The sequence below is a fragment of the Dunckerocampus dactyliophorus genome, chromosome 7, assembly GCF_027744805.1.
Source record: "Dunckerocampus dactyliophorus isolate RoL2022-P2 chromosome 7, RoL_Ddac_1.1, whole genome shotgun sequence".
Lineage (NCBI taxonomy): Eukaryota > Metazoa > Chordata > Actinopteri > Syngnathiformes > Syngnathidae > Dunckerocampus > Dunckerocampus dactyliophorus.
This window is the reverse complement of record NC_072825.1, coordinates 9,610,370-9,638,276: the sequence shown is the minus strand read 5'-3', so window position 1 is coordinate 9,638,276 and position 27,907 is coordinate 9,610,370. Positions and strand designations below refer to the sequence as shown.

The window sequence follows — 27,907 nt, the reverse complement described above, 5'->3', positions numbered from 1 at the left end:
AACTGTATCAAAGTATTGCACACACAGCTCAATTTTGCAGTCCTTTCCAATAACGCCATGACATGAGACTCACAAAACGTGGAAATTGAAAAACCACGTGCTTTTGAATTAGTGAAAAAAAAAGAAGAAATATTAGCCCATTTGAATCTTCCATCAACGTGCAATACTCTTCATTATCATCCGGCAGCTCATTCACGTCTTATAACCTAAATTAGAAAAGGTAAATGACTGGGACGATGGCAAGAATGACCACATCATTACAGCGTCATTCACCATGCTTTCACACTAAATCTAAAGTCATTCTGTTGCTTTGTGGGTATCCTTGAACACTTCCAACAAGTACACTTGTCCCAAGCAGTGGTAATTTATTTGAATGGTGTGCTACTAACAACATACTTTGTGTAATGACTTTGTGACTACAAGTACATATGTAAACCAAGGTGGGAAATTGTATTGTATTCAAAAGGCTGCTGCATTTCACACACTAAGGCTACGCTCACACTGCAGGTGAATTCCAATTTTTTGGCTCACATGTGACCTATATCTGATTTTTTTATGACAGTGTGAGGAGTACGTCAGATTTTTTCAAATGCGACCCAGGCCTCTTTTGTATGTAGAGATAAATCCGATATGTGTCCAGAGATAAATCCGATATGTGTCCAATGCTCCTGCAGACTGAACGTTCGGGTCGTATATCCGACCTATACGTCATCAAAAGTGTTTCGCCATGCAAAAGTCGGGGAAATGTACTCACAGATGTAGGCAAGAATTTTTCTTGTCATCCAAAAATTATTTAGAAAAATTGCAATCTGCAACTACTGACAACTTTGCTGAAGGTGTCTTCAGTGAAATACTATGAACTTAGTGTTAACATGCGTGTTAAACCTGTTGTACAGCGCAGATATCAGATATCAAATTCAAGGCCTGCGGGCCACATCCGACTTGTCAGGTGGCCTTTGAAAGGCCAAATGCGTAATGGATTCACTGATTTAACTTTCTTCTTAAATGCATTAGTTCTTTTAATTTGTTTTTTTGTTTTGTACTTTAGTTGCTAATTTTCTACGCAGCAATCAAACCTTTTAAAATCAACAGCTGTACAGGTGGTCCTTGTGTTACGGTGTGGTTTTGTGGTCACGACGCACTTCCATAAATTATTAATAATGTACAAAAAGAAAAAGAGAAGTAGCTATCGAATAATATGTATACAGAAGAATACATAGGCGGAAGAAAAGTACTTGCACGTCTCTACAATGAGGAAGGACGTCACTTTCGTCCCTTTTTGTTAACTTTTTCCCCTTCGTTATGTCTCCAGGTGTGAGACAGACTCTTCCGATGGTGTCAAAGAAAAGGAAAGTGAAATTTAAATGCAAAATGAAATTAAACACTGTAAAATGCTCAGAAAGTGGAGAAACATCGATCAGCTTTGGCTGCATGACCACTCCGAGCCATCATCATCATCATACACCATCAACAAGGATAGAGACAGTATCCTTGAACAAAGGATATGCATCTATGACATAGACAGTGATAACTAAGCAGCGTAGCTTCCTCCTCTGCAACGTACCTTCATATAGTCTGTGTACAGTGTGACTTAGGTGTTTTTTTTTGTCCTGTCCAGCCATTAGGGCAGATTTGTTGATCTAAATGCCCTTACGTGCTCAACATATTTGCCCTGCCAGGGAACAGGCTTCCCCTGTTATACAGAATTTATTTGACCTTATTTGATATTTTGTTGATATGCACATTTGGAGCGGATGGACCGGAGCAGGAGGGGAGAGAGAAGAAGAGAAAAGAAAACAGAATGGGGGAGTACGGGGACCAGACGGGGACTATACAGAGAGAGACAAGAACAACAGCAGCAACAACAATTGTAACAGCAGTAACAAAACAACACAAACAAAAAAGACTACATCAGCAAATGTCTGTGACGGCCATAGAGATGGAGAGGACAAAATAATATCAACAACCACAACGATAATACTGCATTGAAACAGTCACACATATTAGTAGTAATAGTAGTAATTCAATTAGGTGTTAATTTTGTGATATGAGTGTCTACTTGTTACTGTTTCTCTAATTTGTTAGCAAAAAAATTCTATTTATTTGATGCTGAATAGTTAATGTTGATATTGTTTGACAGTGACAACTAAATATTAAAGTTGACTCATATTGGGTGCAGTGGTGGACAACAATGAAGGGAAGAGGTAGAAGTAAAGAGTGAAACTAGACTGACCTACTCAAATCTTAAAGGGATAGTTCGGATTATATGGCATGTTGTATGACATCCCATCAGCAGTGTAGCGCATCATCTGATAATGGGTCTTTTTGCCAAAAGCGGTCATTTTTTGACATTATCTGATTAACTAATTGTGAATTGCATGGGAATGTGTTTTTCTTTATACTGTACATACATTATTCAGACATTTGCAACCCCAAACTTTTGATTGGTAGTGCAGGTTTCGACTTTAAATTCCAGAAAGAGGATCCACCTGAGATTAATTTTAAGAGTCATTGCAAAAATGGTGAATATTTATACACGTGATCACGAGATAGTTGGATATTTCATTTTCAATACATTAGATAACATGAATGAATTTCCCATTCTGTCATTATGGGGTAGCCCATTGTGTGCTGAATTTTGAGGAAAAACGTCCTAAATTTTGGAGTGAAAAGGGGGTGAAGACTTTTATGCAAGACAATGACCATACCTGTCAACATTTGCATTTGAAAATGTAGACAATTATTTGGATATTTCATTTTTAATACATTAGGTAGCGCAAATGAAATTTTCACAGGTATTGTTGTTGACTTGCATAAGTAGTCACCAAAGGTGTAAGCCATGAAAGTTAAAATATGGGAAACTATCAAAACGGGCGCCTGGAAAGAAGAGCAAAATACAGTTGTTTTTTTACGGTTGGAGGATTAATAGGTATGGCAATGACCCCGTATTTATAAAACCACAGCAATAAATCATGCATGACTGCTTTTGTTTTCGTATATAGATATGTTTTTAATAGAAATAAGACACATTCATTGTGTGCTCTGAAAACTGTACATTAAAAACAGGCAACCCCAGGTCAAATCAAAAGGCAAGTAAGGACGTGTGGGAGGGCTGTGTGTGGCAGGCTGGGGCGCAGCTTGTGATGGGGCAGAGGAGTGGGGACAACGGGACAGCGTCTTAAAGGTAGAGCTCCAAAAGAGTAAATGGCGGTGATATAAAAACACGCACGATTACATTGTGATACAGAACACACATGTAGTCCAGTATCCTGAAAAGACAAGGTAGGAGAGGGAAGGGTAGGTCTCTGTTCATATTTGTAGTGATGATGACAACTATTCCCCAAGCACAGTATGAAAGACATTTAAAGGCTAAAATCCATTCTGTAGAACTCTGTGAAATAATTACAATGCTGTACATCACGACTCCAAATGAGCCTTGTGCTTTCTTTGCAACCATTGTTCTTTAGTCTACTCTTCCTTGCATGTATCATCATGACATATACTGTATATATTTAGAGATCCACTCACATACCCATCTTTCATTGCCTAACACAAACACACTCATTTCTTATTAGCTTGAACCACGCCTGCTTGTTCATGTACTGTAAATATCAACAAATGAAGAAATAGCAAGTACTTGGATGTGCTGACGGCTGTCTGGATGCAGCCGCAAAGTCGTTCTGTGGGTGGCATTGAGGTTGAGACCCAATTAGATCGTAACGTGCCATTTTGGCTCATGGTGATTTTTTTTTTTTTCATCCTCTTTCCCCCTTCACTTGTCTCCCAGGTGCCTGCCTTGCCAGGGTGGATAAAGCACAGGAGCCAAAAGGATGTGGGGGAGGTGTGAAGGGGAGGGGATTGCATTAAGGGGCACAGCGGTGGATTCTTGGCAGTCTGCCTCCTCAAACTGTTGTCGAGTTTTCATTCCATCACTGAAAAACTGAAAAACTTGAGCCATGTAAAACATCACTTCGGAGAAGGAGCGAGTGCAACGGAGATGCAGTAACACTTTGAACCCAAAAATAAAAGAAAAAGATACATGACTAATTACATTACAACCATTACATACATACTAGACAACAGGTCATTACTTTCATGTATGATACACAAGGAGTAGCTGAATCTCCTACTTTGGCAACCGTCCCACCGTGAGACAGTTTGGTATGCATGTCCATATTCAGGGAGACAGTACATGTCTGATAAAAAGACGATCCGAACGTGATATGAAATGACATACAAAGAGACATCATGATACCAGTTCTCTGGAGCCAGTTTGACTTTTCACTTTCCTTTCTCCCTGTATTTGCAATGCACTCCATCCAGAGCTGAACAGTACATGTGGCATGTTGCTTGTTTGTCCAAGAGCGAAGTGAAAAGCAAGCTGAGGAAATATGGTTTATCACACCTCCGTCTGCAGGTCCATGATCTCCTGGCCCACCAAAGGAATGGTTGCACTTGTCTTCTCCCACTCCACTGCCTGCATCTCCAGAGGGGAGGCCGTCGCCGCCGTCACCAGGTCCTTCCTGACCCAGGACGGGGGGGAGTGGGTCTTTTTTATGCCTTCCCACACCCTCTTACTTGGGGTCTGCTGCTTATCCTAATCCAAGAAAGAGACAACATTTGCTTGTCAAAATAAGTACATGTTGAAGTCGTCTTAAAATGTTCATTTCCTTACATCTATTTTACTTTACACTATGATAAGCTAATGTTAAGATGATAGAAATTAAATAGAAGCGTAATTACTAAAGCTGTCAAAAGCTTGAGACACCAGTGTGTTCCAACCTTTGACAGTAGTTTTATGTTGTATGACAAAGCATAAACCAAGGTTAACAAAAATGTCGCTCCAAATTATTTTGTATAACAACTCAAACATATTTATATTTACAGACAATTTGTCTGACTGTGTTCCCGTGTGTTACTTTGGGTTCTCTAGTCCCCGGGGTTATGGGTCCTCCCCTATTGGACTGCGCTACAAACGTGCATTTTCTAAACCTGCTGCAACTAAATTGCCTTGCTGCTAATACTATATCCAGGGCTGCCCCTCCTTACACGCAGAACATGTGCTGTGCGTGCCCCATGATCCCATTTTGCGCAACAAGGTGCATTTTTGCCAACAGGATGTGCATCGCTGCCATGAGGGATCATGCACCAAGTCAACCCAAGGCAGGAGAGAGAAAGAAAGAGACGAGTAATCAGTAATCACCAGTACTTAGCGGTGTAATGGTACAGCTGCTGCCTTTTAAGGCAGAGGGTGTGGGCGGGATCCCAACCCCGGACAGGTTTGGACAAAAATGTTAATTTGGTATAATGCACCGAAAATAATAGGTTGAATAATTTGTTTCCGATATATTCATGTTATTCCAAAACATCCATCAGACTAAATTCAGGTTCAAGTCACATAGTACAGTGGAACCTCGGTTAGCGTCCGCCCCGGTTAGCATGTTTTTTTGGTTAACGTTAAAACATTAACGGTTGCGTGCATTCTCTGGTCTGTTATTAATGTATATATTTTTCCAAACAGAAAACATCCTTCCTCAACTGGGATAGGCTCTGGCACACCTGCGACCCGAGTGAGGACAAGCGGAAAATGGATGGGTGGAAAAAGTCCTTCCTTGTTCGCAACATATTAGCTAGCAAACAAAATGACAACCGGACGTTATATAGCCCGTCTATGATGTCATCAGTGGTTGACTCTAAAAATATTAGCACAAAACATGCTTTTTTATAGTTTTGTAATATACTGTAGTTTTACATAAATAAAACAATTCTAAATTCATGTAAATAACGAATGAAAGGGCTAAATGAACATTTAAGGTTACTTCTACCTTCACTGAAGACTACCGTTCCCAAAGACACGAGGTGGCAGCGAGGCAACCAATGAACATCATCTTCCTGTTTTGTCATGACTTATTTCTAGACTTCAATAGTTTCTCAGCTTCTTTATCAAAATGCTGACACTTGCAACTTTCTTTGGCTCCATTTAGTTGAGGAGAAACAACTCATGTCAAAACAGGAAGATGGCGGTGGTTGATCTCGCTGCCCCATTTTGTCTTTGAGGACAGCACGCCAGGAATCACATCTTCAGCGAAGGTAAGCGTAACCTTAAATTTTCATTTCAGCTCTTTCATTCATCATTTCTACGTATTTATGTGGATATTGAATTGTTTTCTGCATGTACATCTGTAATCGGACTAAAAACTATAAAAACATGTTTTCTGTTAACCTTTTTGGCTTTCTCGAACGGATTAATTGGATTTACATTATTTCTCAGGGAAAAAATGTATTAAGTTCATGTCCGTTGCAGTAAGAATCAGACCGTCTGGCACACATTAATGACGCTAACCAAGATTCCACTGTAGAAAAATAGCTTTTAATGGGTCAATTTGGTCCTGAATATTTGCTGACCACAGCTGCCCAGGGGGGCCCAATGTGCCTTTGTTTTTTCACGGGGCCCAGAATTCCTTGCCGCGCCTTTTTGTGATACAGTCATTTTGTAATGTAGATAAAATTCTGCTTACGGGCACATATGGGCGGCCATGGATACTGATAATGCATACCAAACACATGTAGGTGGTTGTTGATCTATGAATAGAAGTTGTTTACCATCCTCAGTCATAACATCATTTATCAGCCATTCTCTATGAGAAACACCTTGGACAGAAATTAAAATTAACCAATATTTAATTAAGATTTGCAACTAAACGGGGCAAAGTTCAAAGACGTCTCAATCAACAATTGTAAAGGGACATAACTAACGACCTTGTCCGAATTTTGTGAGACTTCCTCATAGAGCCTGGATTGCTGTCATCTCTCTGCTGAGATCTTTGGCTTTTCCTTGCCTGTCCTTGGCTTAGACTGTGGATTTACAGCAGCACCTTTATAATATGTGCCAGAGAAACTGGAAACAGCGACAGGCGACAGGATATCTTTGTTTGTCAAGGATGCCACTCCACACATTTTTCATTTCATAGTCTTGACGAAAAAAGAAATTATTCTTGCATGTTAAATATTGTCAATGTGATGAGACCAAGCTGAAATTGCATTAGACAGCAGATCTACTGTCTAAAAATTGCTTTAATGGGTCTGGAGCGACTCATTTATTACAGTACTGTATTTTATGAGGAGTTTCCCGCTTTGGTAATCTGTCTGATTCCCTTATGGAATTAAATGAATTACAATTACCTGAAGCACAGGCACGCAGTGGATGGGAGACAGTAAGGACGTACTTCACATAACCAGCCATAACCAGCTAAGAGGTCCCAGCATCTTCCCCCCACCCCACCCCAGACAGATTTTTAAATGATGTGTGACTGGACAGACTGTTGCACGATGTTTCACAGGAAAACTGTCCATAACACCCTGGTGACCTCTAGACCTTGGTGAGAAATTTGCCTTTATCTGTATATCTATATCTTCTGTCTTTCACTTTCAGTCTCACATGCCCTCCTTTCCGGAGCATTTAATGTGCAGAAAATAGCACATTTTTAAAGCCAAGTCACCCTAGATGCTCACCGCGCTGTCCTGCTGGTTCTTAAAATGGTCAAAGAAAAGAAGTTGGCTCAGGACTCAAGTAAGTACAATGTTCACTGTAATCATACATTTCTTTCCTGATCCGTTAATGATATCGTCATGGCTTTTTGATTGCCTAACAATGGTAAGCAATAAAACAGTCATTTTAAAATTCCAAAGGGCAGTTTTGGGGGGGAAAAAAAATGGTTGCAATTTCTATGTTTGCATAAGCATGAATAGAATTTCTCCCATCGGCAACCTGGGGCTCATTTGTCATACACGCATCATTTTAAAAACAGCATGTTAATGTTTTGTTACTGCATGAAAATAGAATCTGAAATGAACATGACCAATTACAAAATGGAAGCTAAAATGATTGTAGGAACCGAAAAAGAAAATGAATGCATATCAGGCAATAACCTAGTATGCTGCTGTTGCACTGACCAGTGTGCAACCTCAGCACTCTGATGAACGCACATACAAAGCTTTTTGGCAGCCAGATCACTTCACCTGCTTGTGATCTGAATCACATAGCCAGTTAACTAACAGTAGCACATTTCCACGCTTTCTGGCCAAAAAACAGTTCACACACTTTGAATTTCATTGGACCGCCTTCAGCTTTGTGGCATCGTTTCTCCAACCTTCTGCAGTGTCACAACATTTAGTTGCATTCATTTTTCGCAAAGATACTGTATACATGACGGGCGATTCGGACAACTGCACAACGTCTCCCACTGTCTTTCAACTTTTTTTTATAGAGATGTCCAATAATATTGGCCGATATTGGCAGAAAAATGAGATATTGGATGATATCTCCATCTGTTTTTCTGACAGCTTGCTAGCTCAGTATGTCCACGGTCTGGAATTATTTCCAAGTTTTCGCCTTCAGATTGTAAATATGCAAATTGCAGTGACTTATAAAGTGCTGGTTATGTGAAGAGGGAGTGAGGCGTCTTCCTTCAATACTTCTAATCTAATATCACGCCTCAGGAAGAATCACTCACACGCGGCGCTATGCAGCAAAATAATGATAAGAAGCGACCAGCAGTACTGAAAAAAACCTACCCACTGCTAGAAAGTTTTGAATTTCACTGATTGTATTATTCCAGAGTTTCATGCTTTGCAATTTACTTTGTTCTACGGATGTTTGTGGCACATAGAAATGTGCAACTTTCCAGACTGTATCGTTGCTGTTGATAGTGTTAGAAGATGTTAGAAAGGTTGACTGTCGGTCATGAGTTTTAATGACTGTTGGGTTTTTTTACATTTTTTCATAATTAACATTGCATATTGCAGTATTTGAACAGTGTTTGCTTGTGAAATGCATCCATTAGGATCACAGTAAAAGAAGCATAATGTGTTCATTCCTTATAAGATGGGTGACCTGACACTAGTTTGGAGGGAAGCGCTGCCAATATCGCTACTGATAATGAAGTGCTTGACCATATCGGACAACAGTAAAAAGCCAATATTGAGCATCTCTAATCCTTCCATGTTTTGTAATGGTGATGCATGCCAATAATTTCACCCTTCTGAAACACATAAACATTTTTCCTGTGACCACATGATGTGTCTTTGGACGTGGTTGTCAACAAATGACCAACTGCTCGCTGCATCAGTTAGGGTGAAATATATTGTTGCCAGCTGAAACACAATCAGCCATGCAGTACCTATTTGCTTAATTAAATCCAGGTGGTGACCTTTTTTGGCCAGACAGTGCATGAATTGTGAAAAAACAACGCATTGCTTTGTTAACTGGAATAATGTGGCAGCTGGTTTACCATTCATCATCAAGCCTGCAGGTACTTCATTTGTGCTCTTATTGTTTGCATGCAAAGAGTGTAGCATGAATGGGTTGAATGCATGCCAATGAAAACATTATTTCTCAAGAAAGCAACTGCACTCCCTTTAGAAGGTTCCCTACAAGACCCTGTCTTTGCCCTCTCACCAGGAAAAGCATCCAAAAAGAGTTTTATTTGGTCCAAGAATACTTTTATGGACACTCAGGGTGGAAAAGAAAAGGGTCTTTCCTATTCTCTTACCACAACGTTGTATGACAATTGTCCAAAATGTCTTGGCAAGCTGAAGATCAATGAAAACATTGGGTTTAAGGTGTATCTAAACACTTTTGACCATACAGCATACAGCATGGTCTCGTGCCCTGTTGCAGCTAATTGGGTCCTACACAGACAAAAAGTTTGGGATTTAGGCTTATGTTAGGTGAAAGGAAAACAACATTAGATAGGAGGAGGAGGAGGGGGCAGAACAGAATAAAGTTAAACTCTTTACGCTTATGTTGGTCTTGTCGCTGCTGGCAGAGGACACACTCCATCTTTTGGTAGCATTGGCATCAACAGGTGGAGAATCTCTATCCTTGTCTGCACTGTGAATCTTCCTGTTCAGGTCCTGAAACATGTCCTGGTGGCGTTTCCGGGTGTGCATTATCTTCTACACAGGAACATTGTACATTACGCAAGGGAAACAGCACAGACTAACCATGAATTACTCCTAATCTCAACACTGAAGTGCCAGTCAAACAGTGAGTAATAAATGTCAGCAAATATCATCGTAGCAGTAAAGAGACATGTCTAAGGTCTATATGAAGCAAAGAGACTAAAATTACCTCAAAGTCAAGCTCTGCATAGCGTGATTTTCGCCTCTGGGGGAAGATGATACAGAGAGATTAAAGATGTGCCTCGTGAGCCGTCAAATGCTCAATCTTAAATACATTTTGTTCTGGTCAACCGTCAGAAAGTGTTTCTGCGTCTCAGAGGCAAGCAGAGAGTCACCAAAGGAGGAGACAAGGTTTGTTGCTGGTCATTCCGACCCCGTTGGCAAAATTTTGCCGTTAACGCATTGTGACCAAATGACCTTTAAGTCAGCTGTCACTGAATCGTGAGGGAAAACCTGACCTTCAGGCTGCTCCGTTGCTGTGGCAGCTGCTGCCTCACACGCCATTATGGAAGTGTGCTTTGCCCTCAAGTGAAAAGACACCAGCAGGCAGATGTCTCGGCCACTGCGTGCTGATCGCTGTCGCCTCATCCTGCCACTGCAGTCCGCGCTAGAGACTGGGACTAAACGCTAACCTTTTCAACGTTCAGTGTTTTCCTGTGCCCAGAAAATCCGGCCTTAGACTTTGGATGCAGTTGTGTTTGCCTGTGAAATGAGATGCTTGTTGTCTTATTTAAATCATCGGTGAAGCGGGCGCCTGAGCATGCATGAAATGCATCAGACTGATGTATGGATAGAAAAAGCTATAGCTGATATGTGATGGGGCAAAAAGAATGATTGGCAAAAAGAATTAACCACAATGGAAAACACAGATGCATAGATGGCAGCCTTGTCATTAATATGTCCTCCATTTTGTGTAATCCGGTTGAGCTCTATAATATTTGTAAGGGTTAAGTCAGCGTTTCATCAAATTGAACACTACAGTGACACTAATACCACCAGTGCAAACAATGGCAATGTCAACAACTGGAATCCAGTGCCAAATGGTTTAAAGCAGTACTCTTTATAGGACCTCATTAGACGGCATGTTACCAACATATGGAGATTGTTGTTTAACCTTGAAGTCCTATTTGTGACATAGGAACACCTAGAAGTCCACATTCTACTGGAATGTATGAAATGTAAAGGTAGTGCGGCGGTAGTGCAAACTACTGGATGGTATATGTCCTATTACTGTTTTTGTTTGCCTTCTGTTTTCTTTTTCTTTTAAGAAGACGACAAGTATGCACTGTTGAAAAACGCGATAGAAGTCATTTTTAAAGGGACTGTATGTGGCTGCCAACGCCAACATTCAAATGTACTGCAAGCGTTACGGTATATGCCCGCTCTTCCTGCTTTGAGTATTTCAAGTACGCACCGCGTAACACACACACACAGGCATTCTTTATATTTGTTGTCACCTAACAATAGCGATTATCGTAACTACAGCATGAACGTAGCAGAACATCTGGTGTATGAGCCGCTACTTTTTTCTTAAACTTTGAACCGTGCGGCTTATACAGCGGCGCGGCAAATTTACAACGATACTCTGAATCTGATGACATCACCGATACTTCAGAACTACTACTAATCATTCAAAATGTGCCGCTTGCGAGTCGCTGAGGAAACGGTGGCTCTTTCTTTGGCAGGAGCCTATCACAAGCTATTAGGGAACTCAGGATGAGCCTGTCAACCCATCGGAAATCGCAGAAGGTCATTACTCAATAAAACAGTCTGACTTACGGTGTCGTCTTAGACAGAAGGCTAAAATCATCACACAGCAACTTAACGCTCAAAAGGTATACCTAAGAAATATACAAGACAAGTACCTATATGAGTTAAACATTTTTTTTTTTTACTTCAACCCATAATGCATTTCGTCCCAGCAGAGCAGTTCATTGGCCAATGGCTACTGCTGGCTGCCAGGCCACCAGAGCTTCCTGAGCTCAGCATGGCAGCCTTTGGCCAATGAACTGCTCTGCTGGGACAAAATGCATTTTGGGATGAAGTTAAAATCGTTTTCTTTATTTTAAACTTGTATTGGTACTTGTATATTTCTTAGATATACCTTTTGAGTGTTAGGTTGCTGTGTGATGATTTACATCGAGTAATAACCTCCTGCGATTTCCAATGAGTTGACAAGCTCGTGAGTTTTCTCTTAGCTCATGATGGTCTCCTGTCAAATAAAGAGCTGCCTGGTCCTCACTGACTCGTGCGCACCACAATATGTCTTTTTACAACGTGAACATGAGCGGCTTATATATGTACAAATCAGTTTTTGTTTTTTTTTCTTTTTTTAGTGGGTGCGTCTTAATACACCGGTGCGTCTTATACACCGAAAATTACGGTAAATTGTTGGTCGCCGCTCCGTAAATACAAACGCTAGTTACTTTATCCGGCCTGAACAAAAATGTACGACAATTTGTATGCAGTTTAACTCATAAGTGTTAAAAATATACCATTTTTTTTGTACAATATGTTCTTTTAAACCGCTATTGGTAACATATGCTAGCTCGTGGGGGTGGTCTAATATTTTTGGTTGAAAGCCAGTTGCTTACAGTCCCTCTAAGGTATGCTTTAAGAGAAGTGAGCATTTCTCCTGTATCATCACGTTCTGTAAGATATACAGTATAGAACTGTGCAAAAATCTTGGGTTTCATTTTTCACACCAATAATGTTGACACAGTAAAAAAGATAAAAAGTAAGACACAAAACATACAAAACCAGTTTCCACAAAACTTTGTGGAGGGGTGGCAAATCAAGGGCAAATCAGTTCAATTATGGTGTGGATTGGGATAAAAGCACAGGAATGCATTACAACAGTTTGAGTCAATGGACCCAGAATCATAATAGCACCTCCATCTGTTATCCTCCATGTACTAGGAAGTAGCCTGCTAACTAACAGATGGACAAAGAAACATAAATACACTCCACATTTTCATTTTTTCAATTTTGTTAACAGTTCGACTTTGGCAGAGGTCTGCCAACATCTCTCTGTTGAGTGACATTCTAGTTCTATATGGTAATTAAAGGGGGCATTATGGAAAACTGACTTTTTAATTGCTTTTATACGTATATTTGGGTCTCTGGAGTCCCTGACAAATCACCCAGTGTGATATTACACAACCAAGTCATTTTGATGTTAGCTGCCTACTGCCAAAGAATGAGTCTCTGAGTGAGGTTTTCAGATGTTGGAACTATTGTGATCACCGCCCTCTTGCTGCGTTCCTGCTGTGCAAAGGTCCGCCTTTTCTTTTCTCGCAAGCAACATGGACCGACTATCATGACAAAACCAAAAGCGGAGCAGAGCTGCAGTGTTGTCCGATGCACAGATCTCACACATCATTACATCACCTCCCAGCCAGACGTCAGGGAAAAGTGAACTGATTTTATTTCTGTTTATTAGCAATTCTTGTTGGGTTTGCGGATCTTCATTATAGGCCCCTACTCCTTTTCCTTTGGAGTATGAATAAGTCTCGGGCCGTAGTTTTCTGGGTGAAGCGTTCAAGGAACGAGATGCGCTAAGATGCTTGCGGTCATACTTCGTCTCTCTTTACTGCTCCCTCACACGGCTTCTAAGTGTTACTGCAGTAGAAGGGCCAGGGTGAGCAGTGGCTCATTTCCATGAGACAAGACAGCCCCCAAAACCTGCTGATCTGAATTGAGCTTTTTGGAGAGGGTTCTTAGTGTCCGTAATTTTTGATCCTTGGGATATTTTGGTACATGTTATTAAAACACCTGGTATATAATTATGGCATATCTCCTTGAAAGTGTTGCTTAAACAACAAATCTAATGGTGGCCTAAGACTGTTCCACAGTACTGTAGGCAAGGTTTTTGAATATATTGTCTATATAGTCAAGTTATTCATGTCTACCTCTATCATTCTCTATCTGGAGTTTACATGTTCTCCCTATGTGTGCGTTTTCTAGGTTTACCCTGGCTTTCTCCCACATCCTAAAAACATGCACTGTAGGCTCGTTGAATACTCTAAATTGTCCACAAATGTGAAAGTGAGTGTGAATGGTTATTTGTCTGTACTCTATATGCAATGTGACTGGCCAGGGTGTACCCGCCTTTTGCCCAAAGTCAGTTGGCATAGGCTGAAATAGACAAATATTTTTTTGTGCATTTGTTTTTTGACAGAAGCTCAGGGAAGAACAAGTACTGGGCGTTGTAACTACAGTATTGGAAGAGTACAACCCAGAGAACTAAAGTCTCTGGATTGCTGAATTGCAGGTTGAATTATGTCAATTATTTATGAATTATGGTTCTTTAAAAGATACTATATTTTTACAAAGGAAATATGCAGGTGACCGTGTTGCTGAGACAGGATTATAGAAGGAAGTGTGCTCACCTCCAGGGAGCTCATTGATAGTGTAGAAACAGTCTCACTCTTGGTCATCACAACAGAGTTTCCGGACTCTGCTCCATCACATGGGCTGTTGGCCACCTGCGAGTCTCTTGGCATGTTTTGTAGGTTGTGCACAGGCGAGTCTCTCTCTGAGCATGACACACTGACCTGGTCAGCAGGCAGGCTCTTCAGTCCAAAGCCAGGTACTGGCTCGCCACTGACAGGGTTAGCCAAATGGATGAGCCGTGTCTGAGGCAGCTGCTCAACATTGATGTTATACTTAGTTGGTTGCTCGTCTTTGCTCTTGGCTGGCTTTAGGGTGCCCGTGTTGTTGGTAGGTAAAAGAACTAACCCTGAGGACTTGCCAGTGCCCTCATAGCTGCTTCCCTCTCCATTCCCTCGAGGAACCTCTCCATCCAGCTGCTTAAAGAGCTCGCTGTCACAAATGTAAATGGATTTGGCACCTGGCAACTCAGTGCTGATTCCTTTGGTGGTACCTTTCTCCCTGCGCAGAGTCAGTGTGTGGCTGGTGTAGTCCGCCATATTCTGGAGGTGGACTTTGGCCATACTCGCTGGCATGGTGTTGAAATTTGATCCCTTCTGAAGGGTGAGAGTTCCAGAAGAAGTCTTTTCCTCTCCGTGGACGGATGAGGGCTTCACAGTACCTGGAAGATCACGAAAGAAAGAGTTGAGTGAAGCTAGAAGTTTATATACACTCATCCTGGGCATGAAAGGTACATTTTTGGCCCTTTAATGAGTTCTTTTTTTCTTTGACTTAATTTTTTTATATGCAAGTTGTGTCAGAAAAGTTCCAGGACTGGTGTCACATAATAAATAATTCAAACTACAAACTGCAAGTTTTCCCGCTTTAAAACAATCCCCCTTGAGTCAAATGCACTTTTCCAGCCTCCTCTGCCAAGCCGTCAAGCACTCCTGGAAGGATCCTTCCAGGATACTTTGCAGCTGGGTCGTCACAGCCATCTGGATGCCGTCACCATCTTAAAAACGGGTCCCCTTGATGAACCCCTTGAGCTTGAAACATCACGAGGCGATGTACTTCTTGGTCAGGAAACGTCAGATGCTGAGGGTACTGTGAGCAGGCGCATCTTTGTTATGGCAGACTGAACAAAGCAAAACTGCAGGACCTCTTTAAAGACGTGCTTCTTGATCGTCTGGTCCTGAGGCAAGAAGTCGCAGTGGACAATGCAAACAACATTAACAGTCCTGAAACCTTTCTGACATGCCTTATAGCGTATATGCAGTAATCCCTTTATCGTGGCTAATTTGTTCCACATCCCACCGTGATAAATGAATTTCCGTCAAGTCGGATTCATTATTTATAAATCAAATATTTTCGTACTTCGAGCATAGAAAACCTGTTTACGACCTCCTACATATGTTTTTTAATATTACTAGAGCTCTCTAGACATGAAATAACACCCCTATAGTCACCTTTACACTAATAGTACCCAATATAGTAGATATAATCAGAGAAAATAAGCCATTTCAGACATAAATAAGACTCGTAATAAGACTTGTGTGTGTTTCAATAACATGTGGACAGGAAGTGATGTCGGGGATTCAGAGTTTTAGTTGGATTACAGCCAGAACATTACCCTGTGGGATCATTTATAGATATAGACGACGCGATGTACGAACCAAAAGTGGCGAGAAATGACTGTATATGTAAAAAGCCCCCTTAGGAATTGTATGGTATTCAATATATTCTTAATCTGATTCATTTGTATGATTTATGTTATACAAACCTAGAGAGTAATGTATGCCTACTTTCTATTCTATGGCATCTTGCCATACATTTTGCAGACCCAAACTTTTATTGCTAAAATCAATAATAATTGAATGCAGAGGCCATTATGCAATGGTGTAGTGCTTATACCGTTTACTGGTGTATCAAACAACTATAATGCAGCAGTGAGACATAAAAATGTGTTTTGATATCCTTTCTAATCGGTGCTCTTGAGGCTATAAGATGCATGTATGATGTGAGTGCTTGCCCAAATTACTGTAAATCCAAGTAACTGCATAAAATAAAATATAACCATTCTGTTCTTCGATACTGTTTCTGTTTATGCCGATCCACAAGACAACATTATTTGATGTGACGCTGTTTGTAGGGGCTTCATGGCAGAGAGACTCAGACAAGACTATACTCTACTGTATATCCGCACGCGTTCATTCTGTGTATCAGTTTATGCTGACTTTTGTTACATAACTGTTGTATGTCTCTAGTCAAATACCCCAGGCAGTCTGCCCCACAAATGTAGGCAGACTGAGAATAAACATGCATTGTCTGTTCCAGTGGGGCTTTGAATACAAAACGACAAACACTCCCAAAATAAGTCATCGTACCTGATCTGCAAGCCATATCAACATCTTTCTCAAAGTCAGTCTGTGGAGAGAAAATGTCAATAAATGCATTTAGTTTATTCAAAACATTAACAATTGATATTAGACAGACGGGGAGACAGATATAGGTGAGACATGGATGGGAATCTCAGCGTAACTGGTGATACGATATTGCAACATTTTGCCGCACAACAGCATTACAGTGAAGCAATTACAAGTTAGGAGGATCAATATATTGTCAGAGAATCAGCGTGTCAATGCAAGTGAAGAAGGGAAAAAAATTAAAAGACATATAGTCTGTAGTCCAAGTATATTAAAAATCAGAAATGAAATAATTTCACTGAAAAATAACAATACATAATTGTTTTATATTTCCATAGCACAACTTAGTGGACCAGCCAAATGTTAAAAAAGACTGTTTTCATTGGTCGAACAAAAATATATACGGTCAAAACTCAGTTTTCGTATGCCCCGGTTTCAATTTTGTCTCCGTTTTTCATACAATATTGCACATAACACACTAGTCAGTTTGCCCTGTACCGCGAAATTGAGTGCCCATTCAAAGCACGCGTTAAATAAGTGCAACTACTAAATAACCGGCCATGGGGCCAAAGAAAGTTGCGTGTGCCAGCAATTTGATCAAGAAGAGGAGAAACATTATTGAACTCAATCCAAGTCTGCACCAGAATTAAGTTCCATCCATTTGCCATTTCTAATTATTTTGCATTGTTTTCTGCATGTGAAACTATTATGCATAAAATTGTATGTATTTTGTATTGTAAAAATTTATTTTGTATTTTTGGGTGTCTGAAACTGATTAATTGGATTTACATTATATCCTAAGGAATGTATGTTTTGGAACAAATTCATAACGAAAACCAAGGTATACATAACCACATACATGTTTTAAATAGGTGACTCAATATCCTTATGGTGGAAATGACTAGGAAAGTGAAAAAAGGGTATTAATAAAATTAGATCATATATATTTTACTCTTTTTTTATATTTTGACTAAAGGTTTCACATGTAAAATGATTACCTCATATATGATTACTTAGTACAAGCAAAAGGCATGTTCCCAATGTATTTATTTTAACGTATAGTGTATTTTTCATAATGACAAGAAACAATGCCAATGGTTGATATTCTTTCTATTCATATCGATAACAACTCCTGACAGTCCCGAGCTACTTTCTTGTGTCCTTTCTAGCCCGAAGATACTCAATCAATCAATAAAAACCATTTAACTCGAACTCAAATGTTGGCAAGTATGAATTTGGAGCTGAACTGAGAAAAGATGGAAAACAGGTAGAAAATTTACGTCCATACCACAAGCTGAGCATGGCCATTCTGGAAAGATCCACCTGAATCCCCATTACCATCTTCCTGACGATCTACCACACGACACTTTACTGCCTCCTGGACCTGTTGAAGACAGTAGAGCTCATGCAACACACACAGGCAACAACAGTATTTCTCCGAAATACTGTATAAGCCCAATTTAATGAACGACAAAATAGATTTCTTTCATGATGTTCCAGGCTTTATTCCTATACTGCAGGGTCTTTCTACCTGCAAAATATTTAAAAACACTGTTTTTCACTTAATGATAATGGTGCATGCTGCTAGGCAAACAGCTCATTTACACCCTGATAACACAGTGTCAAGAGTAACTGGGTTTGAGTTTCTTGCTTCAGGATATTCCAACAGGGCCGCGTGTAAAAAGGGGATCGACCTAAAAACTAAAAATTTACGAGAGTACGACTCGTGCACCTGACACAGGCTGCCCTTGGCTCGTAAATGCTAATGAGACATTTAGGAGCAAGAATATGGTGAGCCAATGAGTCCAAAAACCTTTAAAAAAATCCTCTGAGGGCTGACTATATAATGGCACTATGCGGCAGGCATGCAGCAGGAACATGTACGTGTACAGCGTCATGGTTATATAAAAGGTACCTCTCGTCGCAGGATGCAGTGCACCATAACAATGACAAAGCCTTCCAGAGAGTCAAAGACAGCAAAAAGAATCTGGAATAATGCAGAGCGCCGGTCAGTGATGGCGAGGACAGCTGACATCCACGTGAGAGCCAGAAGGGGCAAAACCACACAGGAGCTCCACAGTGAAGCCCTGCAAGACGGGAGCAGGCCAGCTGTCAAACATAGTGGCAATACACCTTTATCAACACAATACAGAAACCAGGCCTATCCCTACTTCCTGATGACTATGCTGTGGATAATGCATTCATTTAAATATACAGCGTTGTTATCTATGAAAACATTACAAACAGAGTAGAACAGTTACTTTCCTCTGAAAACATAAAACACATTTCTAAACCAATCTTGTCTGCAAATTATCAGGAGCCTTCACTCACTTGGAACTGTGCAAAAATGCCTCACAACAAATCATACATCCATTATTCTCACATACCCCGTTTACAGTTGCAGCCAGAAGTTTCCATACACTCATCATGGGCTTGCTTGAATGTCACATGCATTTTGGGCCCTAGATGATTTATTTGAACCATTCTTGTTCAAGGGTGGGTTGATTATACAATGTGATGTACATGGTCATAAACAATCAAGAACTTAGTGCAAACGGTAGATTTCATTTTGTTTTTTTATCTAAAGGGTCAAGATTGTACATACATATTGTAGTGATGCTGAACAATCCTTAAGATTAACAAGACCAAGCTCTAACACTCGAACTGAAATTTGCAGCCGCACACGTGGACAAGCCAAATGTCTTCTGGACAAACGTGTTGTGGTCAGATGAGACAAAAATTGAGCTATTTGTCTCCGATGAAGAGAAGTATGTTTGGAGCAGTTTGGAGTTTCAACCAGCTGTCATGCTGCCTGTGGTACTAGTGCACTTTACAAAATGCATGGAACAAGGACGGAGGCCTATGTCCAATTTTTTTCAAATTCACCTCACATCAACACGCCAGATGGCTGAAACGCGGGACAGAGTTCGGTGCTCCAACAGGACAATGATCCCAAACAAAAGCAGTCTACATTAGTGCCATGTCCACATGAACGCAGATCTTGTCAGGCACATATCTCCTTCTGCAGTGTTGAAAAATACTCATTCATACAAGTGGAGTTTCAAAAACACACATTCACCGGCTGTCATGTGCATTTTGGAAGCCTGAAAAAGCAACCAGAGATGATGTGGTCGCACATTATAATGCCTCTGTTCGTCAAAATAGTGATATATTAGATGTGGATTATTTTTACAATCAGCGCAAACGTACACAAAGCACAGGAAACATCAATGTGGCTGCGTGTGTTATGGGGCGCATGCACGCTCGTACTGTTGCATGAAATGAAACCAACACCCGTAAGTCAATAGCTTCATGTTCTGTTGTTAAATAAAACAAAAAGCTCTGTTTTACCCATCCACGTATAAACACTGGAGCCGGACTTTTTAAAAATCTCCACTCAGTTTTCCAAAAGCTACATTTTTAACAACACAAACCTACATTTACATGTGGACCAGAGGTCAAAATGCATTGAAAAATATGCATTTTTTAAAATCTGTATTGGTGTGGACATGGCCTAAGCTTCTGGAATGACTTTCCCAACCTCAACCCTAACATTTTGAAAGTGTGCTTCAAAGAGTGCCAGGAAAGCAATATCCAGACAGAATCTTGCTGATGGATACAAAAAGCATCCAATCTCATTCTTGTTTTTAAATCTAATCGCTCTAGTATAAAAAAAAGTAATGCTACAAATAAAGCCCAAAATGAACATGACATTCATGTGTGTGAAGAATGTATGTCAACTTCTGACTGCAAATGTATGGACTGTGTATATGCAGCATATATGTATGTATGTACATATATCCCATGCATGTATGTTTGAGATCAGTGAAACTATTTAAATTCTAGTGCTACAGGGTAGAGAAGGAAGAGTAAGGTTGAGTCGAAGGAAAAACATGAGTAATGAGGCTGGTACAGAATGAAAAGACAAACAGAAGACAGGCAGGACAGAGCAGTGATGTGATATTGTGTGGGACATCTTGTTGAGTATCAACAGGTGACACAGGAGTAGTATTCATATACTCTACTGTACAAACAAATTTAATCCTAAATTGGGTGAAGCTACATGTGTAAAGAATTTGTAACTGTCTTACACGGGGAAAAAGAGTAGATCAGGTAATCATGATGATGTGCAATATACAAGCTCATGTTATCACTGGCTGTTCCTTGCTTCACTCTTCGCATAAAATATTATGTATGCTTGTTTAAAAAAAAAACATTGCATTTTACCAAACTTCAATGAATGTGTTATGTTGATTATATCCTCTAAAGATTTTGTTATAAAATGGAAGAAGTTGAGGTTTTTATGGTAAGACATTTACTCTGTAAAACCTGAGAACATTTTGGTACACTGTTGTGCAGTCCTACCAAAACTATATTATCGTTTGTTTTTTTTGGCACACTAGGTCATCATGAGGTCAATATACAAGATAAGCCGTGTTGACAAGTGACACAATTTAGTCAAAAAGTAAAAAAAAAATACAAAAAATCCACAAACACCCCTGCGTTATTCAGTTGTGCTTGAGAAATAATTTAGAGGGAAGCCGGGTGGTTACTTCTGCTGCCTCACAGCAAAAATACGTACATAGGATCAACTGTTTGAGTGTGGTGTGTTCTCCATGTTTGCGTGGGCTTTTCCAAAGTAATCTGGAACCCTCACACTGTCCAGGTTTTTACAGAGTCATTTTTAAACAAACCAAACGTAAATTATTTTACAGTGAATCAAGAGAAATGGAACATTGTTGTGTTTGATTTGATCCGCTTATGATTTTGTCAGTTTACCCCCTTACAAAGATATGAACAGTTTTTATGGTACCTTTTGTTGTAACTGAGAGACAGAATGTAAAACAATCCGGAAAAAATAACGTTAAATAAAGGTCTTACGTTAACTTGTATTTGATTGAGAGAAATAAGTATTGAACTTCTTGGTGGAGACACCCTTGCTGGCAAGCACAACAGTCAGACGTTTCTTGTAGTCGGTCACCGGGGTTGCAGGCATCTTAAGAAGGCTTTTGGCCAACTCCTCTTTACAAATTCTCCTCAAATCTTAAAGGTTTCAAGGCTTTCGCTTTGTAATCCAAATTTTCAGATCCCTCAATGGATTTTCTATGGGATGGGAAGATCCGTAAACTGGCTAGGTAACTCCAGGATCTCAATGTCCTACTTTTTGAGCCACTCTTGTGTTCTGTTTTGCATCACTGCCATGCTTCAAGACCCATCAACAATCCATCACCAGGAGGTTCTCATCCAAGAGAAACAGCCCCGCAGCAGAAGGTTTCCACCTCCAGTAGGTATTGTTTTGTTGGCTCATATTCAGCACTTCTCTGCCTCCAAACACCTCGAGTCAAGTTGAGGCCAAAGAGCTCAATTTTGGACTCATCACATTCTCCCATGTATGAGTCTTGTACGAGTCATTCAAGTGTTCACAGGCAAACTTTAGACGGGACTGTGCATGTGCCTTCAATCCATTAAAGTGAAGTGTGTTACCATTTTTTTTCTTGGTGCCAGTGCTCCCAACTCCCTTGACATCAACAACCAGCTCCTCTCTTATAATTCTGAAGAAGTCCCTTATTAGCTCTCTGGTCTTGCCCATGGTGGTCAAGAGTTTTGAATGGAAGAGATTGTTTCTGTGTCTTTTATCGACAGAAATTGAGTTATGTTGAGCTCTGAATGCTTCCTGGTTGGTAGGTGATGAAATAAAGTCATACAAGGACATTTAACAAACACACACACCAACTGGAAAGTAGATTTGGACCTGCACTAGAAAGACAGAGGTTGTTTGTGCAGGGCAAAGGGATCTGGACAGCCACCAGTATATGTTGTGTCACAAGCGGCGCGCATACTGAACATCTGTGAATCCGTTATAACATCCAGACCCATTTCAGTATGTCGTTGGAATTTTGATGAATAAATGTATTTTTCAGCACATAGTATGACTAGAACACATAGTTTCAGATATAGTATATATACATTTATACATAATAAAATAATTTATATAAGCATTCTGCTTTGGGCATGTTTCTAGAAAAAAATTCTAGATTGTTCATATTTTTGTAAGGAGGTAAACTGACCAAATCAAAATAAGCAGGGGATGAAATACTTATTTTCCCCATTGATTTTCTACAAATACCCAACCACTGGGTTGTTTGAGAAGGGTCTGAGTTTGTTCACATATGTGCAAAAAATGTTCGTTTAAACAGCTAAAACGAACCAGTGGTGAAAACACACTAAACAAACCCTGTGGGAAACACTGGATGCATATCCTGTTGAGGTATCCACTGCCATTTGCAACTCGAATAGCATGATTGGAATGAACAGCCCCTTTCATGCTGCCGATAAAAGTCAGGAATGTTGATTTTTTTTTTAACCCGGGGTGGACTTCGAGACCCCGTTCCTTACCAGCGCTTTTTATTGCAAACTCGCTGCTTTTACACGAAACACGGAGTATGGGGTCAAAGTCAATCCACAAATGTGTCGACTTCAACGGTAGTATCAGAAAGGAAATGCGCCGATGTGAAACAGCATTCCGCCTTGCAGGGACTGGGTTGTGTTTCACACTCAAGACTGACCTCCCCTTGAACGCAAATGACGCTCTCTACATGTATTGTCAACCTCACACCAGTTGCTGACAGGGACCAGCATGAATCAAATTATCGTGACGCATCAACAGTGAAGAGGCGACTTCAGGATACTGGAACACATAGCAGAATTACTGAGAAAAAGGCTGGCCAATAAAAGGAAATGACTCAGATGGGCAAAAGAGCACAGACATTGGACAAAGGAAGACTGGAAGAAGGTGTTGTGGACAGACGGGTCCGGATTTCAGGATATTTTCTTGCCATAAAGTTGCCTCTTCACTGTTGATGCTGACGTTGGTGTTTAACGAGAACTATTTAGTGCATTTGCAAGTTGACAACCTGTGAGGCGTGTTTGTCTTAAACGCCACACGGCCCTTGTTTGAAGCAATTTGTGCCGCACCCTGAAGGGCGTAGTTAACAGCATGCTAAAAGATTTCTCCCGATTTCTCATATTTAAAAAGCCTTCCTTTTTAAGCACAACAATAGACTCCTGGGTCTCTAAAGGCAGTTCTTTCATTCTTCCTTGACCCTGTAAACAATTTCTGATGCTTCAGACACTAAACTGACATAAATAATAGCATGCTCCCTTTAATACTGTGTTTTGACTGTGAAACACAATTGCAAACGTTTCCTAATAATGGTTCTTCTAATTATGAATTAGCCTTATAAGATGGTCAATTTATATTGGCAGCCTTGATGCAGAGGACCGACGGTTGCTTGCAAAAATGTAGATCAGCTCTGATTCATTGTAACATTGTTTTTCAAATAAATAAAAATAGTTTGTGAATTGCATGGACATTCTCGTTATACATTTTCTGTAATTTACACAGGGTCAGAATAATGCATACATGCTTATATACACTTCTGGTCAAAACACGAGTTGAAAAATTGTAAACATTTACATTTTGCATTGTTGGATCTTAAGGAGGTTCTACGTCCAGCTTCAAAATGCAAAAAGAAGAAATGGAGTGAGACAAAAAAAAAGGTTTTGAATAAGCAACTTAATGCAAACAAGCATTAAAGTAAAATAGGCTGAAATCGATCAAAAGTTAAAGACCACAACAAAAAACAAAAAAAAACGTCCTCGTCTCCTTCAACGCCACAAATTGCCTGTTTGGAATCTGCATGAGAACACCAAACGTGGGACTTTGAAAGGTGTAATAAAGTTTAATTCTTTCATGAGAAAAAATTGATGGCTTCCAACGCTACTGGCATGACAAGGAGATCCCACCAGAGATGTTTTGCACATGGCATAGTGGAGGGGGTACCGTCATGATCTGGGGTGCTTTTTCCTGGAGCGATGGAACTTCAGGTCGTACAGGGGCGTCAAACGGCAGCTGGCTATGTGGAGATGTTGGGGATCCATCATGACTGAAGCCCCTCGTTTGTGTGATAATGTCTGGGTTTTTCAAGGACAACGCTGCAGTTCACAATGCCCGCCTGACAAAAGAACTTCTTCCAGAGGAATTACATCACTCTTTTGGACCATCCTGCGTGTTCCCCTGATCTAAATCCAATTGAGAACATTTGAGGATGGATTGCAAGGGAAGTTTACAAAAATGGACATCAGTTCCAGACAGCGGATGCCCTCTGTGAAGCCATCTTCACCACCTGGAGCAACAGGTGGCCTCCTGGAAACACTGGCATCAAGCATGCCCGTTTTTAAAAAGAAAAAATGGCACAGATATTCATTACTGAGTCCTTTTTTGAAAATTGTATTTGTATTTTAGGTGGTTTGGGTGGTCTTAAACTTTTGATCAGCTGATGAACAGCATTTTAACATTTCACTTTATTGGTTGATTGCAAAAAATGAATTCCTCAAAAAAAGTATCATCCCTATTTCTACTTTTTGCATTTTGAAGAACCTCCTTAAGATCAACAATACTCAGAACGGCGGAAGGTCCAAGGAACCCAGCGAAGAGCTCAGAAGAAGAAATGTAAATTTACACAAGCAGGCAAAGTCATCAACTTCTGTGGCTGTTTTGCTTACACGGTTCACACAAATGTAAGTAATCTTCAAATGATGATAATCTCCTGCTGGCATAAACGCTGTATGTGGTTGTTTAGGGCCGCAAACACTTGGGGTGAACACATGATCAGAAAGGCTCTGACAAAGTTCAAGTCAATTTAGTTGTGTGCTATTTCTATTTTCAATAACTATTGGCATTTTGAGGGTTCAAACTTACAAAATCAAACCCTAGTCATGTTGAAATGAATGAAATATATAGGAGTGGTGCTGAAGGGTTAAAAAAAAAGCAAATTGGAGATAGAAAAGCGGGTGCATGATAAAGGTAACATTCAGTGGTGGTGTCGTGTAGTGATTGAATGGTGTTTACTCACTTTTAAGATTGAATGCTTTTCTTATTTCGGTTCATTTGTTGTTTGCACAATTTCAAATATTTTGATGCTTTATGTTCAGATTACTTAGAGGGCACATTTTCATGTCCATATTTATATTAGTTTAGTATTTTGTTGTATTTTGTTTATTTAATCATATTTTTTACTCAGAATATTGCTTTATTGGTTCAGTTGCTATACTAGATCTTATTCAAATAAAAAGATTTGCGATTAATTCATTTCTTACATTTATTATGCAGCATATATGTGTGTTTGTTTAGTAACGGTAGTACGTGTCATTCAGTAGACCACAGACAAACCTCCTTTAGGGCCACAAAAAGCCTACATCCTGCGCTGATTACAACTTTGTCCAATCCGCAACTTCCCCACAATATTGGCCATTGTCATTTTCGCAAATCAAATTGTCCCCCTCCCCACGTACATCAACTGCCCCCAAACAATGAAATGCGTCCGTGCGCCATATTTTCACGCCGTCACTTCCTTGTTTACACCGAATGAGACACAGACATATGGTATAACGTCTGCCATTTACCAACCCAAATTACCGCAAAAGGCCGCGCTCAACAGTTCCCCAATGTTCTCCATGAAAGCGAGGGTAAACTATGTGCAATATGTTGGAACACCAACGATGAGTTCACGATTGATTTTTCTGCAAAACACACATGGGGGAATGGCTGCAATTTGTGGACAACAGAGCAGACAGCAGACAATAAAGGCGGCTCTTTCATACAGAGAGATGTGAGCCCAGACTGTCAAGCCAAGTAAAAATCACTTTAACATTTGTGTTGCAACATCCAACCTTCACCATCTTGTAAAAAGAAAAATTAATTTAAAGTTGTGTAATATTAGATATCAAGTTTTTTAAGTGCCAGCAGTTGCAACATACCGTAGGCCGCTGTTCACATACAGTTTATGAATAATACAGTGGTACCTTAGTTTTTGTTATTCATTTGTTACAAAAGGTTTGATGAAAGCCAAAACGCACACAAACGGACGCAATTCCCATAGGGAATAATGTCAATCCAATCAATCTGTTCCAGACAAATGATTAAAATTTGTCTTCTGTCAGTTTATTTTGACCACACATGCACACACAATAAAAATGCTGTTGTGCTGTTCTGAGTTCGGAGTGTCCGTGAATGCACCTCGAGAACGAGCAAGTGTCGTTCCCTGAAAAAAACGGACTAGAGACGTGTTTGCGAGTTAGAGATATACTGTACTGTATATAAACGCTGTTGGAATTGCACTGCTGTTGATGTGTTCAGGTCAGAATAGATATTAAGAGCATCAAACTCTGTCTACACTGTGCCCCCGTCATAACAGAGAGACGTGGCTTGCCATGGCGCGCATGCGTTAATTATGCTAAAAATGTTAACGTAATGAATTAAATAAATTAGTTACCTATGTTGCCGCGTTATTTTTGACGACCGTACCAAAAATATTTACAAAAACTTCATTTTATAGAGAATAATTACAGTTTTACTTACAAAAAAAGAGACAACGTAAGAAAACCAAAATGTTGGCGAAAACAAAACAAATCATACGAAAACTGGTGCATACAAAAACCCAGGTTGGACTATATAATGAATTCTATATTGAATATTTGGTTTTGCATTGTTTAGTCTTCTTCAGTATATACTGTATGATGCTTAAATTTGATGTGAAAGTTCAATGCACTTAACATTTAACTGTGCAAGTTTTTCTTTATATTTTTTCCTCATGTGAAGACTGAGCTCAGAGTGTAGTGGTGGAAATATTCTGTTTTCGTTACTTCTTCTTCAACGACGTTTCCTATTATAATTATGTAGAGGGAAACTTTTTGGCAACTTTTTGGGAACTGTGCCGGCATGTATACATTTGACCCAGTGTAAATCACAGAAAATCCTAAATTGTGCGCCCAATTCATGTTTTTAAAAAGCATTGAAGATTGTCTAATCGCTCCACCCTAGAAAAAGAATGGTTAAAGTAAGAACGGTAAATCATCAAGGGCCCAAAATTGATATGACATCCATGATGAGTGTATGCAAACATGTTGTTGATGTTCCAGAACACCAACACAGTAATACCATGTCATATCATGCAGTAGAAAAGAATAGAAAATACCCATCTACAGTGCACACACATCTCAAATCAGTTTACATACAGAAAGCTCTAACACGGTTAACAGAGCTTTCGTGACCTCATAATGAAGAAAACATCCCTGCTAGGGAATCA

General features: G+C 40.0%; 1 protein-coding gene across 7 annotated transcripts in view; it reads right to left on the bottom strand.

The window, feature by feature from the left end:
* Nucleotides 1–1,423: 1,423 nt before the first annotated feature.
* The window catches only part of adgrb1a (adhesion G protein-coupled receptor B1a), a 139,376-nt gene continuing 112,892 nt past the window's right edge, over nt 1,424–27,907 (bottom strand). For 2 of the 7 annotated variants that reach the window (XM_054783179.1, XM_054783182.1), the window contains 7 exons: nt 18,676–18,847; nt 18,049–18,144; nt 16,722–16,761; nt 14,355–15,016; nt 10,133–10,168; nt 9,799–9,957; nt 2,627–4,597 (listed from right to left, as the gene is read on the bottom strand). In XM_054783179.1, the coding sequence (XP_054639154.1) occupies nt 4,400–4,597; nt 9,799–9,957; nt 10,133–10,168; nt 14,355–15,016; nt 16,722–16,761; nt 18,049–18,144; nt 18,676–18,847 (1,363 nt within the window). In that variant the 3' untranslated portion in view covers nt 2,627–4,399. Of the gene's footprint in view, nt 4,598–9,798; nt 9,958–10,132; nt 10,169–14,354; nt 15,017–16,721; nt 16,762–18,048; nt 18,145–18,675; nt 18,848–27,907 lie in introns of all 7 variants that reach the window. The other 5 variants (XM_054783178.1, XM_054783180.1, XM_054783181.1 and 2 more) reach the window with 5 other exon arrangements.